The following is an 18,885-nucleotide window of genomic DNA, read 5'->3' on the forward strand; positions in this document are numbered from 1 at the left end:
TCGAGAGTAGGAAAAGGGAGAGAAGGAAACATAGTAGGTGAATATAAATTGGGGCTAAGAAATGAAAGAGGAAGCCACCTGGTAGAGTCTTGCACAGAGCATAACTTAATCATAGCTGATACTTGGTTCAAGAATCATAAAAGAAGGTTGTATACATATCAGAAGCCTGGAGATACTGACAGGTTTCAGACAGATTATACAATGGTAAGACAGAGATTTAGGAACCAGATTTTAAATTGTAAGACATTTCCAGGGGCAGATGTGGACTCTGACCACAATCTGTTGGTTATGAACTGTAGATTAAAACTGAAGAAACTGCAAAAAGGTGGGAATTTAAGGAGATGGGACCTGGATAAACTGACTAAACCAGAGGTTGTAGAGAGTTTCAGGGAGAGCATAAGAGAACAATTGACAGGAATAGGGGAAAGAAATACAGTAGAAGAAGAATGGGTAGGTTTGAGAGATGAAATAGTGAAGGCAGCAGAGGATCAAGTAGGTAAAAAGACAAGGGCTAGTAGAAATCCTTGGGTAACAGAAGAAATATTGAATTTAATTGATGAAAGGAGAAAATATAAAAATGCAGTAAATGAAGCAGGCAAAAAGGAATACAAACGTCTCAAAATGAGATCGACAGGAAGTGCAAAATGGCTAAGCAGGCATGGCTAGAGGACAAATGTAAGGATGTAGAGGCTTATCTCACTAGGGGTAAGATAGATACTGCCTACAGGAAAATTAAAGAGACCTTTGGAGAAAAGAGAACCACTTGTATGAATATCAAGAGCTCAGATGGAAACTCAGTTCTAAGCAAAGAAGGGAAAGCAGAAAGGTGGAAGGAGTATATAGAGGGTCTGTACAAGGGCGATGTATTGAGGACAATATTATGGAAATGGAAGAGGATGTAGATGAAGATGAAATGGGAGATACAATACTGCGTGAAGAGTTTGACAGAGCACTGAAAGACCTGAGTCGAAACAAGGCCCCGGGAGTAGACAACATTGCATTAGATCTACTGACGGCCTTGGGAGAGCCAGTCCTGACAAAACTCTACCATCTGATGAGCAAAATGTATGAGACAGGCGAAATACCCTCAGACTTCAAAAAGAACATAATAATCGCAAAGAAAGCAGGTGCTGACAGATGTGAAAATTACAGAACAATCAGTTTAATAAGTCACGGATGCAAAATACTAACACGAATTCTTTACAGACGAATGGAAAAACTGGTAGAAGCTGACCTCGGGGAAGATCAGTTTGGATTCCATAGAAATATTGGAACACGTGAGGCAATACTGATCCTACAACTTACCATAGAAGCAAGACTAAGGAAAGACAAACCTACGTTTCTAGCATTTGTAGACTTAGAGAAAGCTTTTGACAATGTTGACTGGTATTCTCTCTTTCAAATGCTGAAGGTGGCAGGGGTAAAATACAGGGAGCAAAAGGCTATTTATAATTTGTGGCAGATGGCAGTTATAAGAGTTGAGGGACATGAAAGGGAAGCAGTGGTTGGGATGGGAGTGAGACAGAGTTGTAGCCTCTCCCCGATGTTATTCAATCTGTATATTGAGCAAGCAGTGAAGGAAACAAAACAAAAATTCGGAGTAGGTGTTAAAATCCATGGAGAAGAAATAAAAACTTTGAAGTTTGCCGATGACATTGTAATTCTGTCAGAGACAGCAAAGGACTTAGAAGAGCAGTTTAACGGAATGGATAGTGTCTTGAAAGGAGGATATAAGATGAACATCAACAAAAGCAAAATGAGGATAATGGACTGTAGTTGAATTATGTTGAGTGGTGCTGAGGGGATTAGATTAGGAAATGAGTCACTTAAAGTAGTAAAGGAGTTTTGCTATTTGGGGAGCAAAATAACTGATGATGGTCGAAGTAGAGAGGATATAAAATGTAGACAGGCAATGGCAAGGAAAGCATTTCTGAAGAAGAAAAATTTGTTAACATTGAATATAGATTTAAGTGTCAGGAAGTCGTTTCTGAAAGTATTTGTATGGAGTGTAGCCATGTATGGAAGTTAAACGTGGATGATAAATAGTTTGGACAAGAAGAGAATAGAAGCTTTCGAAATGTGGTGCTACAGAAGAATGCTGAAGATTAGATGGGTAGATCACATAACTAATGAGGAAGTATTGAATAGGATTGGGGAGAAGAGAAGTTTGTGGCACAACTTGACTAGAAGAAGGGATCGGTTGGTAGGACATGTTCTGAGGCATCAAGGGATCACCAATTTAGTATTGGAGGGCAGCGTGGAGGGTAAAAATCATAGAGGGAGACCAAGAGATAAATACACTAAGCAGATTAAGAAGGATGTAGGTTGCAGTAGGTACTGGGAGATGAAGAAGCTTGCACAGGATAGAGTAGCATGGAGAGCTGCATCAAACCAGTCTCAGGACTGAAGACCTCAACAATAACAACATCAAGTAGGATTTTAAAATCACGTGCAGACTTAATTAGTTATATATTGTGTTATTTGTGTAACCAATCTATGGAAACTGGTGTGCTCCCAGATACATTAAAACATGTAGTAGTGATGCCAATCCACAAAAGTGGAGCAAGGGTATCCAACTATCAGTCCATCTCCCTGCTGCCAGTATTCTCAAAGGTATATGATAGGATTTATAGTCACACTACACAAAATGGCTTACTGACTCCTACACAGTTCAGCTTTTGTAAGGGCTCCTCCACAGACAGATGAAATTTTAGGTGAACTAAATTACAAAACGTATCCAATGGGGATATTTTGTGACCTTGCCAAGGCATTTGATTGTGTAGATCACAACACACCCTTAAAAAAGCTTCCACATTATGGCATTAAAGACAAATCTTTGACTTGGTTAGAATCATACTTACGGAACAGGAAGCAAAGGGCTGTCTTAAGGGGGACAGGAACAGCATTAACTTCAGACTGGGGAAATACAAAGTATGGAGTCACACAGGGCTCAATTCTTGGGCCATTAATTTTCCTGATCTACATTAATGATCTACCAATCACAATTAACAACAGAGCAAAAATAGTAATGTTTGCCGATGACACAAGTATCCTCGTAAAAGGACCCAACTGCACAATGTAGGATACTGCCATGACAGTCTCTACTCAAGTATACAAATGGTTCGCTGTGAATAGCCTAACCTTAAATATTTCAAAAGCCAATATAATACAGTTTCTGACAAAAAATAAAAAAATAAAGCTCCTGAAATACATGTTAACAATCTCAAAATTAATGAAACCAAACATACAAAATTCCTAGGTATTCAGATAGACAGTCGCCTAATATGGAAAGAAGAAATTGATCAGCTGGTCAAGAAACTTAGCTCATCGTGCTTTGCACTAAGAGCTCTTCATCAGTTAGTAGACAGAGAAATAATGTTGTTGTCATATATTGCATATTTCCATTCTGTTCTCTCCTATGGCATAGTCTTCTGGGGAAATGCTGCAGGTGTTCAAAAAGTCTTCAGAATACAAAAACGAGCAGTGAGGCTAATATGTGGGGTCCCTAATGGGACATCTTGCAGAGGTAAGAGACAGAGAATGCAATCACCAAACTAAAAAATAAATTTTCCTGTGGTAAAGATGACATTCTTGATTTATTTATTTTATTGTGAGTACTGTTGATCCTGATAGCAATGGAGTTGCAAGGATATGCAATGAGTCAGTATTTTTACAATGTTAACAATACAGCAGCATGAAATATGGTTAATTCATGACAAGACTCATAGTAACAACACGGAACAATAGAAGAAATAAAAACATATTACATACATCAGAATTAACACTTACACATACACATTCAAATTAACAATATCAAAGTATTTGAGCAACAATATAACACTACAGCAACAAATAATTTACATTTATACTTACATTGAGTGGCTAACTCAGTTGTATAATAAAAATTTGCTCCTATGCACTAAAAAAATTCACTAATTGAATAGAATGACTTTTGTATTAGGTATTCCTGCAGTTTTCTCTTGAACTTTGGTGTTTCAGGAGCAAGACTTTTGATGACACTGGGTAAAGCATTGTAAATTTTTATGCCTGTATAATTTACTCCTTTCTGTACAGTTTAACTGGTTACTATGAAAGTCCTCTTTTGACCTTTTGACATGACCATGATATTCATTATTGGTTTTGAAGAGAGAGTGGTTTTTATTAATGAAACATACAAGGGAGTATATGTACTGAGATATCATTGTAAATACCTGCAGTTTCCTAAACTGCATGAGTGCCTTAGTTGCACACCACTCATGATGCATATAGCTCTTTTCTGAGCAAAAAAAAACTTGTTTTGCCAAGGGCTGGTTGCCCCAAAGGATGATTCCACAAGACAAAAGTGGATGGAAATATCTGAAGTAAGCAGCTCTTATGGCATCCTTATGTGTGGTTGATGTAATTATGTGTAAGGCAAATGCTACATGTAACCTTCTTTCTAGATCTAGGCTACAGTTGGACCAATTTAGTTTGCAATCTATGTTCACTCCCAGGAATTTAGCTGAGTCGACTTGCTCTATTTGTGGTCCATTACATGATATAGTTATGTCCCCCAGTTCTTTATGTGCCATATGAAACTGTACATAATGAGGTTTTTTTTATATTCAGAGAGAGTCCATTACAGTTAAAACATTTCAGAATATCATTAAATGCTTTGTTCACAGACGTTTCCCAGTTGTTCCCTGTTGCTTTATCAACTAGAACAGAAGTATCATCAGTGAATAGGGTGAACTTGCTCACTGATGTGTGCAGTATGGGAGGTCATTATAAATATAAGAAACAGTAAGGATTCCAACACCAAGCCTCAAGGCACTCCAGTGTTGACTGTGCCCCACTTGGATAAAGCTGGGATTCCATTACGGTCAGTAATTATTACCCTTGTTTCCTATCTGTAGGGTAGGATTTAATCCATGTCCCTATTATTCCACTTGACCCATAGTAGTCTGCTTAATTTAGCAGAATTTCATGGTTGACACAGTCGAAAGCTTTGGATAGGTCACATAGGATTCCAATTGGTGCCAATTTTTTGTTAAGAGAGTCGAGAATTTGAATGGTGAAAGAGAAAATAGCATTATCAATTGATAGGCCTTGCTGGAAACCAAACTGACATTGATAACATTGACTGAGAATGTTATGGCCTGTCAGGTGATTAAGAGTGATCTTGTATACCACTTTCTCAAGAACCTTTGAAAAACTTGATAGCAGGGATATTGGGCAGCAGTATGTTACATCAGTTTTTTCACCTTTCTTGAAAAGTGTTTTCACACAGGCATATTTTAATCTAAATGGAACAATACCTTGTTTTAGGAATTCATTAAAAATGTGACACAAAACTGCATTTATATAGCAATGACAATGTTTAAGTATCTTAGTTGAAATATATCAGCCCCACAAGTGTTTTCTGGCTTCATCTCTCTGATTGTCTAAGTGCTCTCACAAATTGTTATGGGGGTTATCTGTATCTGGCAATCTCTGGCATTGTTAGCTTTATGCAGAAGGGCCAATTTTTTCTGCAGCTGTTAAAAATGTTTATTGAAGATATTAGCAGCTTCCTCAGTATTTTTTACAATGTTTCCATCCTGAATTAATTCTATGTCAGTCGTGTACTCTACTTTTTTATCATTCTCTGTTCTTATAACTTGCCAGATGGTTTTTGATTTGTTGTTTGACTTGTCAATTTCACATTGTTATGCACATAGTTTTTGATTTTTTTATTACCCTTTATAAATATTAAAATACAATCTATAGTCCTCCTTTTCGATGGGATCATTAGATAGCCTTAGGGATTCATATAAATTTCTTTTTGTTCAACAGGAAATTCTGATTCCTTTAGTAATGCAGGGTTTCCATTTTGCAGTCTTTCCGCTCCCGGGATTGGAATGACTCCTTACCCTCTTCCTTAAAACCCACTTCCTTTCGTCTTTCCCTCTCCTTCCCTCTTTCCTGATGAGGCAACAGTTTGTTGTGAAAGCTTGAATTTTGTGTGTATGTATGTGACTGTTTGTGTTTCTATCGACCTGCCAGCGCTTTCGTATGGTAAGTCACATCATCTTTGTTTTTAAATATATTTTTCCCGCATGGAATGTTTCCCTCTATTATATATATAAGTTTAGATTTTCTATCTATGTATTTCAAAATGAGTTTAGTGTAATATATGCTCTACAATGTTTGTGAATTGTCTGCACTTCTTAATCACCTTAACTTCAGTCTAAACTCTTAAGCTCAACTTTTTAATGTGACTACAGAGTGTCCAGTACATCAACTTTCAATTTACTTATCAGTTTTTACCCATCACTTTGCACCATCTGCGATGGTACTTTAGTATAATCTTTATCAACAATTCTCTTCATTTTTCACCAAAGTTTTAAGACTGGATCCAGTTCCAGTTTTGTTGTGTGCTTTTTGGTTGATATTGATTCATAAAATTAATGTGTAGAACATTTAAAGCATAATTTTAAACTTTAAAACTAGCTGTTTAACATATCATCACTAGTCATATGAAATAACATTTCTGTCCAACAAATCTAACACAAAGTCTGAAAAAGTCAAGATTACTCACATTAAACTTATAAACATGCACATTCTCCCCAAAATTAAATTTCAAAATAAATGTGTAACATACCATTATAACCATTAAGGCAGGCTAGTCCCTCAATGCCACAGACCTCATCAGCAGCTGAAAAATCCAAGATCCAAATTAAATTACAGTCTGCGTTAAAATATGACCCTCCTTATCAAGGAAAAAAATACTTACAATTTGGCATCATATGATGGGTACAATTGCAGAACTTCAAATGGTGTTGTTTGTGGCACTGAACCAGACATGTTGTGAAGCTATAATATGGGTACACACCTGTGGGAACTTCATTACGAAACAGACAATCTCTTCCACTGGGTTCTACCTCATACAGCATTGGATCATTGACTACCTCCTTCACCTGTTAGGAAACCCATGTGATGATAAAAGTAGTTTCAAACAAAATCATAAATCTTTATATAAATTGTCTGGTGATATATATAAACTTTTAACTATAATAGGAGAAATTCTGTGGCTACTGTGAGTAATCTGTATATTTGCATTCCTCATATGATTAAATAGGAAAGTTTGCAAAGAAACCAGATGTTTGTATCTGTAACCACACTAATATTATAAATTCAAAAGTAACTCCATGTGTTATGTTTTATGATTAAACTGTTGAACCAAGTTTGATAAAATTTGGTATGTAGAGTACTTAAAAACTGAGGAAGAACATAGGCTACTTTAGAAAGTGTGTAGTAAGACATAATTGTTGACTTAAGAAGATAATACTTACTCTTTGAAAAAACTATTTACTCTTTCACTTTCCAACTTGATCATCTTTGGAAAAATACTTCTATTGGTTTATACATTCTATGTGATATGATTCATTGTAATCAATAAAATGCATATTTAATTCTCAATATGTTTAGTCCATACTTCCATACTAATACAAGTATTATTAATTGTGGAAGTAACTCACTCTGTCACATTTTCATTACAATATTGCTGAACTGACTCTGATGGTATTTGGTATGGAGGTAGCTTGAACCCTGAGGAAGACCGTAGGCTACCTTAGAAATCTGTAGCTTTTTGAGTGTTAATAAAATTTTTAAATATAGTATACATGAGTGGCATGCAGATGACAGTGGTATAATGGTTGACAACTCTTAGTGTCTATAGATTATTCTGTGGAAGTGCAAATCCAATGTTATTGTGCACATGATTTATTATATTGAGTTGTTACACCACCTAGCATAGCTGGAGAATTTTGGTGGGGATACAACAATAAACTCAGACAGTAAGAGCGAGAACCAAATTTAAAACTATAACTATAAGCATCGCAAATGTAAGTCTTGATTTAGCACACAGTTCTAAGAAAGCTCAAGATATGAAAGTTACTGAAATCCAACAAATCTCAGAGCAATCTCACATCCATTGGAACTTGAATGCAGAATGTCAGGTGGCCTTAAGAGCTACAGAGACATTAGAACAGCCAAATGCCCATCACATTTTAGGTGCTGAGCTTCATGTGCCTCATATAGCTTCCAAGACACTTGAGGACTCACAGTGACGGTGTCATTTAAAGGCCATATGACAAACAGAGAGTCATATCTTTACATGAGGAATGTTGGAGTCTTTTGCTAAGGCTACATTTGATTATGATGTATTAACTGACTATCTTAATCATACATCAGTCCTCTTAGGGAGACAGATGCAAAATGTAGGCACCATATGCTATTGAATAGGAGGGAGAAAGGGAGAAAAGTTGCTCTGGTGACAAAATATCACATACAGTACTAGATGAACCAGAGAAATGCCTAAAAACTCTACTTCTGCGTGGATGTAAGAAATTGAGGCGTTTTTAAGCATAATTAGAAAATATAATGCGTAGTGTCCGATATGACATACAGAAAAATAATAGAAACACATTCATCATGTACCTACATGCTCCCACAGCTTACATTTTTATACAAAAGTCTCTCCATGACTATATCCACAGACATCTCATAATATTACTAGCTTATTTACTCACCATCACACATCATAACAAAACTACCGATATGTGAGCAAAGCAGTGTGTAATAGAGAGTTACTATAAAAAAAAAGGAAATTGTGTTTAACATTGTTCCCAAAAATCTCCAAAACTTTTTGACTGATTTATTTCAAATTTTTACATAACTAATATACAGGGTGGTCCATTGATAGTGACTGGGCCAAATATCTCACGAAATAAGCATCAAATGAAAAAACTACAAAGAACGAAACTCGTCTAGGGTGAAGGTGGAAACCAGATGGCGCTATGGTTGGCCCACTAGATGGCGCTGCCATAGGTCAAATGGATATCAACTGCATTATTTAAAATAGGAACCCCCATTTTTTTATTACATATTCATGTAGTACATAAATAAAATGAATGTTTTAGTTGGACCACCTTTTTTGCTTTGTGATAGACGGTGCTGTAATAGACACAAATGTATAAGTAACATTGCACCAGTGCGGACGGCATTTGCTTCATGATACATTATCCGTGTTAAAATGGACCATTTACCAATTGTGGAACAGGTCAATATCGTGTTGATGTATGGCTATTGTGATCAAAATGCCCAACGGGCATGTGCTATGTATGCTGCTTGGTATCCTGGACAACATCATCCAGCTGTCCAGACAGTTCACCAGATAGTTATGTTATTTAAGGAAACAGGAAGCATTCAGCGACATGTGAAATGTCAACCACAATCTGCAACAAATGATGATGCCCAAGTAGGTCTTTTAGTTGCTGTCAAGGCTAATCCGCACATCAGTAGCAGACAAATTGCGCGAGAATTGGGAATCTCAAAAACATCGGTGTTGAGAATGCTACATCAACATCGGTTGCACCCATACCACACATTTCTATGCACCAGGAATTGCATGGCGACGACTTTGAACATCATGCAGAATTTTGCCACTGGGCACAAGAGAAATTACAGGACGATGACAGATTTTATGCACAGATTCTATTTAGTGATGAAGTGTCATTCACCAACAGTGGTAACGTAAACTGGCATAATATGCACTGTTGGGCTACAGAAAATCTATGATGGCTGCAACAAGTGCAACATCAGCGACCTTGGCGGGTTAATGTATGGTGTGGAATTATGGGAGGGAGGATAATTGGCCCCCATTTTATTGATGGCAATCTAATGGTGCAATGTATGCTGATTTCCTACATAATGTTCTACCAATGTTACTACAAGATGTTTCACTGCACGACAGAATGGTGATGTACTTCCAAGATGATTGATGTCTGGAACATAGCTCGCATGCGGTGAAGCGGTATTGAATAGCATATTTCATGACAGGTGGACTGGTCGTTGAAACACCATACCATGGCCTGCATGTTCACTGGATCTGACATCCCCGGATTTCTTTCTGTGGGGATAGTTGAAGGATATCTGCTATCGTGATCCATCGATGTAGCCTAACAGCATTATCAATACAATTGTCGGTTCGCACCTGTCGGCACGAACCCTCCAAAAATTTCCTGACAACGTGCGTCAGCGCATTGTCAATGCATGTGGAAACATTACGGAAGGCGAACTACTCACTGTTGAGAGGAATGTCGTTACACACATTGCCAAATGCATTGAGGTTGACAGACATCATTTTGAGCATTTATTGCATTAATGTGGTATTTACAGGCAATCACACTGTAACAGCATGCGTTCTCAGAAATGATAAGTTCACAAAGGTACATGTACCACATTGGAACAACCGAAATAAAATGTTCAAATGTACCTACGTTCTGTATTTTAATTTAAAAAACCTACCTGTTACCAACTGTTTGCCTAAAATTGTGAGCCATATATTTGCGACTATTACAGCGCCATCTGTCACAAAGCGAAAAACGTGGTCCAACTAAAACATTCATATTTCTTTACATGCTACACAAATATGTAATAATAAATGGGGGTTCCTATTTTTTAAAAAAATGCAGTCCATTTCCATTTGACCTATGGCAGTGCCATTTAGCAGGCCAACCATAGCGCCATCTGGTTTCCCCCTTCAAGCTAGACAAGTTTTGTTCTTTGTAGTTTTTTCGTTTGATGTTTATTTCGTGAGATATTTGGCCCGGTCATGATCAATGGACCACCCTGTATATGATATATAAATATATCTATCGTATTATATCATGACAAGTCATTATTTTCCATTGTTATCAAAAAACTCAAAAAATACTTCACCAATCTACTTCAAATTTCTGCGTGATACTCTAATGAACATTGAAACAGACATGGACTATAAATACAAATTGAATATATAAACCTGAAGCATTGATACCATCATTCTTGAAATTATCTTGATAAATTTATTCAAAAATTTTACATATTACTCTAATAAATATTCAGAAGTACATTACATGAGCTGTATATATAAACACATCAAAAAAAAATTTTGCATCACCTCGGTTTCGAGAGTTCTGGAACCTGTACAGCAAATTGGAATAGAGGTCAGTATAAACATCATTTCCGCCATTTTTATTGCTCATGAAAACTGCACATTGCATGTTGTACCACAATAAAGCAAGACCTTCAGAGGTGGTCGTCCATATTGCTTACACACTGGTGCCTCTAATACCTTGTAGCATGTCCTCTTGCACTGATGCATGCCTGTATTCGTCATGGCACACTATCCACAAGTTCATTAAGGCACTGTTGGTCCAGATTGTCCCACTCCTTAATGGTGATTCGACGTAGATCCCTTAGAGTGGTTGGTGGGTCACGTCGTCCATAAATAGTCCTTTTTAATCAATCACAGGCATGTTCAATATGGTTCATGTCTGGAGAGCCTACTGGCCAATCTAGTCGAGCAATGTTGTTATCCTGATCGAAGTCATTCACAAGATGTGCATGATGTAGATGCGAACTGTGATCCATGAAGATGAATGCCTTGCCAATATGCTGCAGATATGGTTGCACTGTCAGTCGGAGGATGGCATATACGTATCATACAGCCATTATGGCATCTCCCATGACTACCAGCAGCGTACGTCGGCCCCACATAATGCCATCCCAAGACAGCAGGGAACCCCCACCTTGCTGCACTTGCTGGACATTGTGTATAAGGTGTTCAGCCTGACCGGGTTGTCTCCAAACACGTCACCGTTGATTGTCTGTTTGAAGGCATATGTGACACTCATTGGTGAAGAGAACATGATGACAATCCTGAGCGGTGCATTTGGCATGTTGATGAGCCCATCTGTACTGCACTGCATGGTGTCATGATTGCAAATATGTACCACACCATGGACGTCGGGAGTGAAGTTGTGCATCATGCAGCCTATTGTGCACAGTTTGAGTCATAACAGGACGTCCTGTGGCGGCACGAAAAGCATTATTCAACATGCTGTCAGGGTTCCTCCAAGCCATAATCTGTAGGTAGCAGTCATCCACTGCAGTGGTAGCCCTTGGGGGGTCTGAGTGAGACATGTTATTGACAGTTCCTGTCTCTCTGTATTTCCTCCATGTCCAAACAACATAACTTTGGTTCACTCCAAGATGACTGGACACTGCTCTTGTTGAGAGCCCTTCCTGGTACAAAGTAACAATGCGGACATGATGGAACCACCATTTTGACCATCTAGGCATGGTTGTACTACAGACAACATGAGCCGTTTACCTCCTTCCTGGTGGAATGACTGGAATTGATTGGCTGTCAGACCCCCTCCATCTACCGTATTTACTCGAATCTAAGCCACACTCGAATCTAAGCTGCATGTGAAAAATGAGACTCGAAATCAAGGAAAAACAATTTTCCCAAATCTAAGCTGCACCTGGAATTTGAGACTCGAAATTCAAGACAAGAGAAAAGTCTTAGACCGCAACTCCAAATCGAAACAAAGTTGGTCCATTGTAACATGAGACACAATTTAGGTCAAAAGGATGAAGATACAGCTACAGTAGTTTGATTCGAGTCGTAAGCTTAACAGTTAAGATTTACCAAGCAGCCACTGCTATGTGTCAGGCACTCTATTCGTATTTATACAGGTACCCTTCCTTTTTCACGTGCTTCGTCTGGTTTGAATCGATTGCTTATTGTGCTTTGATCTGATAAGTGCTGTTCTCTTTGTTATAGGTGTTTACATCACTCTATGCTGAAACTGCATTATTGTACTGTGTCATGCATTGTTTGTCGCATTCTGATAATGAGTGTTTACGACCTGTAGCCGCTCGCAGCATGGCTTGCTTTTGTGTGCACTACTGCCGCTTACAATAAAAAAAAGGAGAGGAATTGTCTCATAAGCATAATGATCAACAAGAACCAAATAATATACTGCGTATGATAGAAGATGTTCTGAACAAGAGTTTAGCAAAAATTTTTCTCCGTTTGAAACTCTTTGCAGACGCCTCTTTAGTACATTACATTCTGCACAGAAATTAGAGTCATCTTAGATTTAAAAATCTAGTCAGTTACCTTGCTTCATTTCTGACTATCACTATTGAGCATAAGAATAATATGAATATAAACATGACATTATATATATATTCTTCCGTGTTTGCTGTTGTCTCACTCTAGTTTCATAGTTTATTAGGCAGACAGGATTTAAATGAGATAGCAGCAAACACAAAAGAATACACGGCATTATGTTTACATTCTTCTACCTTTTCTTTTAATTTATTTGCTGGTGCAGAGGTTTTGGTGCCAGTATTTATCTACCAATGATATCTACTTTTCAACAGCTGCCATGCCTTCTGCACCAAGAAAAGCCCTCCCATACATCCTAGCCACCCATGGATGACACATATACAGTGACCAGAACTCCCTTGCCAGTATACTGAAATTCTCTTGAAGCCCTTCACAGATATGTACTACCCTCCAAATCTAATCCACAAACAGATTTCCCATTCCCTATCTTCACACACTCACAATCCTCCCATCACTCCCAAGGATTAGCTTCAAAGGAGCACCCTCCTCATCTTCCAATGCCACCCTGGACTAGAACAGCTCAACCATATCCTTCATCAGGGCTTTGAATTTTGTATCCCTGCAGTAGATAGAGGTGCAAGACCTGCCCAATCCTTCCACCCAGCACATCCTATTCCAGTCCTGTCACAGGCTTATCCTACCATATCAGAGGCTAGGCTGCCTTGGAAATCAATGCTATCATATATCAACTCTGCTAAAAACACTGAACAAACATTTGTATTGGTATGGCTACCAGCCAGCTGTCCACCATAATGAATGGCCATTGCCAAACTGTTTCCAAGAACAAAGTTGACCACCTGGTGACACAACATGCAGTTGAGCACAACATGCTCAATTTCAATGGCTGCTTAGTAACCTGGACCATCTGGATCCTTCCCTCCACCATCAGCTTCTCTGATTTATGCAGATGGGAGTTATGCTTGCAATACATTCTTTGCCTGTCCCCACACCCTCCCCCAACAGGTTACCCTTGCTCCATCCTGTCACCCCCTCACTATTCACACCCCCATGTCACTCTCAGCATGCGCCACTCCCTACAGGCTCAGCCAACTGTGCAGCACATACCTAGTCCATGTACCTGCCACCCATTCCAGTCACAATCCTAGACAGCAAACTGACTGCCCTCCTCTGAGTTACTAGCCACCCACCCCCAATCTCTCTCCCTTGCTCCTCTGTCTATCTCCCTCCACCCACCCCATCAGACACAACCCCCACAACAACCTGTTCCATCTGCCAAAATGCAACACTGCCACTGCTGGTCCAGCCAGCATCATGTAGGATCATAGATGTGTATACACATACATTAAAATGTAACCAGTTTTTGTGGCTGCAAAACTGTTTACTTATTTTCTTGATTTTTCAGTTATGTTGAAATGGGGTGAATATCTTTCACTGCATTAATCTCCATCTCTAAGAAAGTTTGGGCTGTTTGTATGTCAGAAGCTACTCATCAAAACTGCACAGTCAAAACACTTAAATGCTTTTTTTTTTAAAAAATAAAAACAAAAAAGCTTGTTCATTCCACGACAAAAATGATGTAGCATTGACCCTAAAAATCAGAAAATACTAGTCATGCTATTGCTACAGCGCAAGCCCTTATATGTGTTTTAACAATTGAATTGTGAAAAGATACATGGCTTTAAACAGAGTTTTTAAAGTTTATTGTTAAAATTAGATTATTTTTCCTATTAGTTTACAGAATTTGGCTCTACTATTTGTGCCAAAATGTTAAAATTTTGACTATTATGGTCATATTGCACAAAATACCATTCTACAATAATGTTGAATTATATAGTTTCATAACATATTAGGTACAGATTCCATTCTAGTAATAATCTTTATGATTAGCTGGAAAAAAATTACATCACTTTTCTACATACTAACTTCTAAGTACTAGTTTCAACATTTGTTTATAGTGGTTTTTAAATATTTTCAGTTACTCTCCTATTCTGCTAGTTTATACACACACACATGCCCACACTATTGTGCATAAGAATTAAGAGCAAAACTTTTTCATAGTATACATGCAGCAGAATAGGTATATGTTAAACAATAATTTTTGTGTTTGTATCTGTCTGTGTAGCAAAGAGGTGATAATGACAGTTAATTGATCATATTACACAGACATCTGAGTACAGAATATCCTTACATAAAACATTATCACATAAATTATTAAAGACTGCTCCCCTTTTTTAACAAATATCATTTTGTGTGTCCTTTCTCTTCTGTATGGGTCCATAAATAGAGTTAAAATTCAAGTTTGAAACAGCATCACATAGTGCATCATGTCATCTCCAATATATGCAGATTGGTTGATCTTCCCTAAAATGATATACAGGGTGTTACAAAAAGGTACGGCCAAACTTTCAGGAAACATTCCTCACACACAAATAAAAAAAAGATGTTATGTGGACATGTGTCCGGAAACACTTAATTTCCATGTTAGAGCTCATTTTAGTTTCATCAGTATGTACTGTACTTCCTCGATTCACCACCAGTTGGCCCAATTGAAGGATGGTAATGTTGACTTCGGTGCTTGTGTTGACATGCGACTCATTGCTCTACAGTACTAGCATCAAGCACACCAGTACGTAGCATCAAGAGGTTAGTGTTCATCACGAACGTGGTTTTGCAGTCAGTGCAATGTTTACAAATGCAGAGTTGGCAGATGCCCATTTGGTGTATGGATTAGTACGGGGCAATAGCCGTGGCACGGTATGTTTGTATTGAGACAGATTTCTAGAACGAAGTTGTCCCAACAGGAACACGATCAAAGCAATTGATCAGCGTCTTAGGGAGAATGGAACATTCCAGCCTATGACTTGCAACTGGGGAAGACCTAGAGCAAAGAGGACACCTGCAATGGATGAGGCAATTCTTTGTGCAGTTGATGATAACCCTAATGTCAGCGTCAGAGAAGTTACAGCTGTACAAGGTAACGTTGACCATGTCACTGTATGGAGAGTGCTATGGGAGAACCAGTTGTTTCCATACCATGTACAGCATGTGCAAGCACTATCAGCAGCTGATTGGCGTCCACAGGTACACTTTTGCGAATGGTTCATCTAACAATGTGTCAATCCTCATTTCAGTGCAAATGTTCTCTTTAGGGATGAGGCTTCATTCCAACGTGATCAAATTGCAAATTTTCACAATCAACATGTGTGGGTTGACGAGAATCAGCACGCAATTGTGCAATCACGTCATCAACACAGATTTTCTATGAACGTTCAGGCAGGCATTGTTGGTGATGTCTTGATTGGGCTCGATGTTCTTCCACCTATGCTCAATGGAGCACGTTATCATGATTTCATATGGGATACTCTACCTGTGCTGCTAGAACATGTGCCTTTACAAGTGTGACACAACATGTGGTTCATGCATGATGGAGCTCCTGCACATTTCAGTCGAAGTGTTCGTACGCTTCTCAACAACAGATACGGTGACCGATGGATTGGTACAGGCGGACCAATTCCATGGCCTCCACGCTCTCCTGACCTCAACCCTCTTGACTTTCTTTTATGGGGGCATTTGAACGCTCTTGTCTACACAACCCCGGTACCAAATGTAGAGACTCTTCGTGTTCATATTGTGGATGGCTGTGATACAATATGCCATTCACCAGGGATGCATCAGCGCATCAGAGATTCCATGCGACAGAGGGTGGATGCATGTATCCTTGCTAACGGAGGACATTTTGAACATTTCCTGTAACAAAGTGTTTGAAGTCACGCTGGTACGTTCTGTTGCTGTGTGTTTCCATTCCATGATTAATGTGATTTGAAGAGAAGTAATAAAATGAGCTCTAACGTGGAAAGTAAGCGTTTCTGGACACATGTCCATGTAACATATTTTCTTTCTTTGTGTGTGAGGAATGTTTCCTGAAAGTTTGGTCATACCTTTTTGTAACACTCTGTATAGTCTCGCAGGTCAGTCACCAACAGGTCAGTCAGATGACAGCTATGTAAGGTTTATACGGTATCAAATGATCAATGCATGAATAAAGCTTTACAGTTTTGAATGTCATACATTAGAATTCAAATAACTTAGTTAAATTATTATCAATTAGTATGAAGTATAGGGCAAAATTTTACCATATGTATAAGTTCATAATAAATATAGTATTTTGTTCTGACAGTGGGATGCTTGTGGGTCATGTGGAGCCAAAGCTTACAAGATAACTTGGTAACTAAATTAATTGGTAATTCATTTCAAAGTGAAGCTAGTATTTTGTGTATGGTACAATTTTTATGTTCAATATATGACAGGTGAACATCTTCCACTTACAAGCTACCATCAAGAAAATAATGTTTTCACAATTATATCAATAATTTTGTCATCAAAACTGACATGAGTTGTAGATTCTCTTCATAAGGTGTAAACAGTTTCATCCTTACAAATATTCTTGAGAAGTGGTCAGTGTAGCCAGTGTACTACTTGCATTATTTGTAAGTTCTATAGCTTATTCAAGAATGGTCTTTTTATGTAGCCTTCATTTCATCATGTTGCACTAAATTTGATCTTCAACAGTTAGGATACAAATCATATCAGGTATATGGTCAAACATGTGTACACAAAAATTAAAGTATTAATCAGTTCTGTTTCATTTGTTACAAGCTTATGTGTGTGCTGCTTTCATGAAGATATAGATCAATAATTATGACAATAATCTCTTACTTCTCTCATATAACTTCACAAATGTAATAAAGCTGTTGTAACTAAATTCAAAGTGTTTCACATTTCTTTTGCTTGTCTTTAGTTTAATTAGTTTGTGTTGATGGGAAGTAATAAGGGAAAATTTTCACACTTTCTTTGATACATACTTATGTGTTAATTATTAATATGCAGATTGATGTATTTCAATTCAAGATTGACATACTTCATTTCATAAAGTAAGTTTGACAATAAGTAGTAACACGAGTATTTGTGTAGCTTTGTGATGATATAGTCAATGTATTTTGTAAAATAAGTAAATCATTGTTTGCACTGAGACAGGAGCAGTTAGAAGGGTCAGAAGTAACAAAGCTGATCCCCTTCCAAACAGAACTGTCATCCAAGATGATGAACCACCATGTGTATAAAGTAAATTCATGTAAGTTCTTGTTCTTACTTTGTGCAGTATTTAACTTAATAATGCTTCTTCATTTACAATACATACACTATCATATGAATTGGAATTTAGTAAGGTAGTAGTTAATTTTCTCAGTGTATCAGAGGTATAATAGTTATATAGTGTATTCAAAGCATAACATTTACAACATGAGCAATAACTGCAGTGACAATCAGAGTATTCACATATATCAGTAAAAATAATCAATTTTTGAAAATATAAGTTATGGAATAGATAAAAAATCTACTCACCAAGTGACATCAGCTGAACACACATATAAAAGGTATTAAAGTCTGCAGGCTTTTAGTGGCTCCTTCTTTAGGCAGATGGGGTGAAGGGGAAGGAATAGGGATGAAGGAAAAGGACTGTTGAGATTTAGGAAAAGGGGTGGCGTTCAGAAAAATTGCTTGAATAGTGGGTCAGCGGAGACCTACTGGACAATCAGCCTTTCCTTCTCATCTCATCTGTCTCCTCTGATCCTGGATTCTGGGTGACTTTTATGAAGTCTACAACTTTTACTAAACCTCATCAGTCCTTTTCCCTCATTCCTCTTCCTTTTTCTTCAGCCAATAAGCCAAAAGGAGGATCCACTGGCTCCAAAAGCTTGAAAACTGTAATACCTACCTTTTATGTGTGTGTTCTCCTATTGCTACTTGGTGGGTAGATTTTTTATCTATCCAATTACTTACAAAGTATTCATACAGTACATTTCAAGATTTCAAGTAAGTATATACACTCCTGGAAATTGAAATAAGAATACCGTGAATTCATTGTCCCAGGAAGGGGAAAC

At 37.8% G+C, this 18,885-nt stretch overlaps 1 protein-coding gene across 1 annotated transcript in view; it reads right to left on the reverse strand.

The window, feature by feature from the left end:
* LOC126419503 (sodium channel protein Nach-like) overlaps nt 1–18,885 on the reverse strand; it is a 156,630-nt gene that overhangs the window by 58,614 nt on the left and 79,131 nt on the right. Inside the window, exons 8-9 of the mRNA XM_050086693.1 lie at nt 6,755–6,938; nt 6,623–6,676 (exon numbers count right to left, since the gene is read on the reverse strand). Of these exons, the coding sequence (XP_049942650.1) occupies nt 6,623–6,676; nt 6,755–6,938 (238 nt within the window). The remainder of the gene's footprint in view (nt 1–6,622; nt 6,677–6,754; nt 6,939–18,885) is intronic.

Source organism: Schistocerca serialis, chromosome 9, assembly GCF_023864345.2.
Source record: "Schistocerca serialis cubense isolate TAMUIC-IGC-003099 chromosome 9, iqSchSeri2.2, whole genome shotgun sequence".
NCBI lineage: Eukaryota > Metazoa > Arthropoda > Insecta > Orthoptera > Acrididae > Schistocerca > Schistocerca serialis.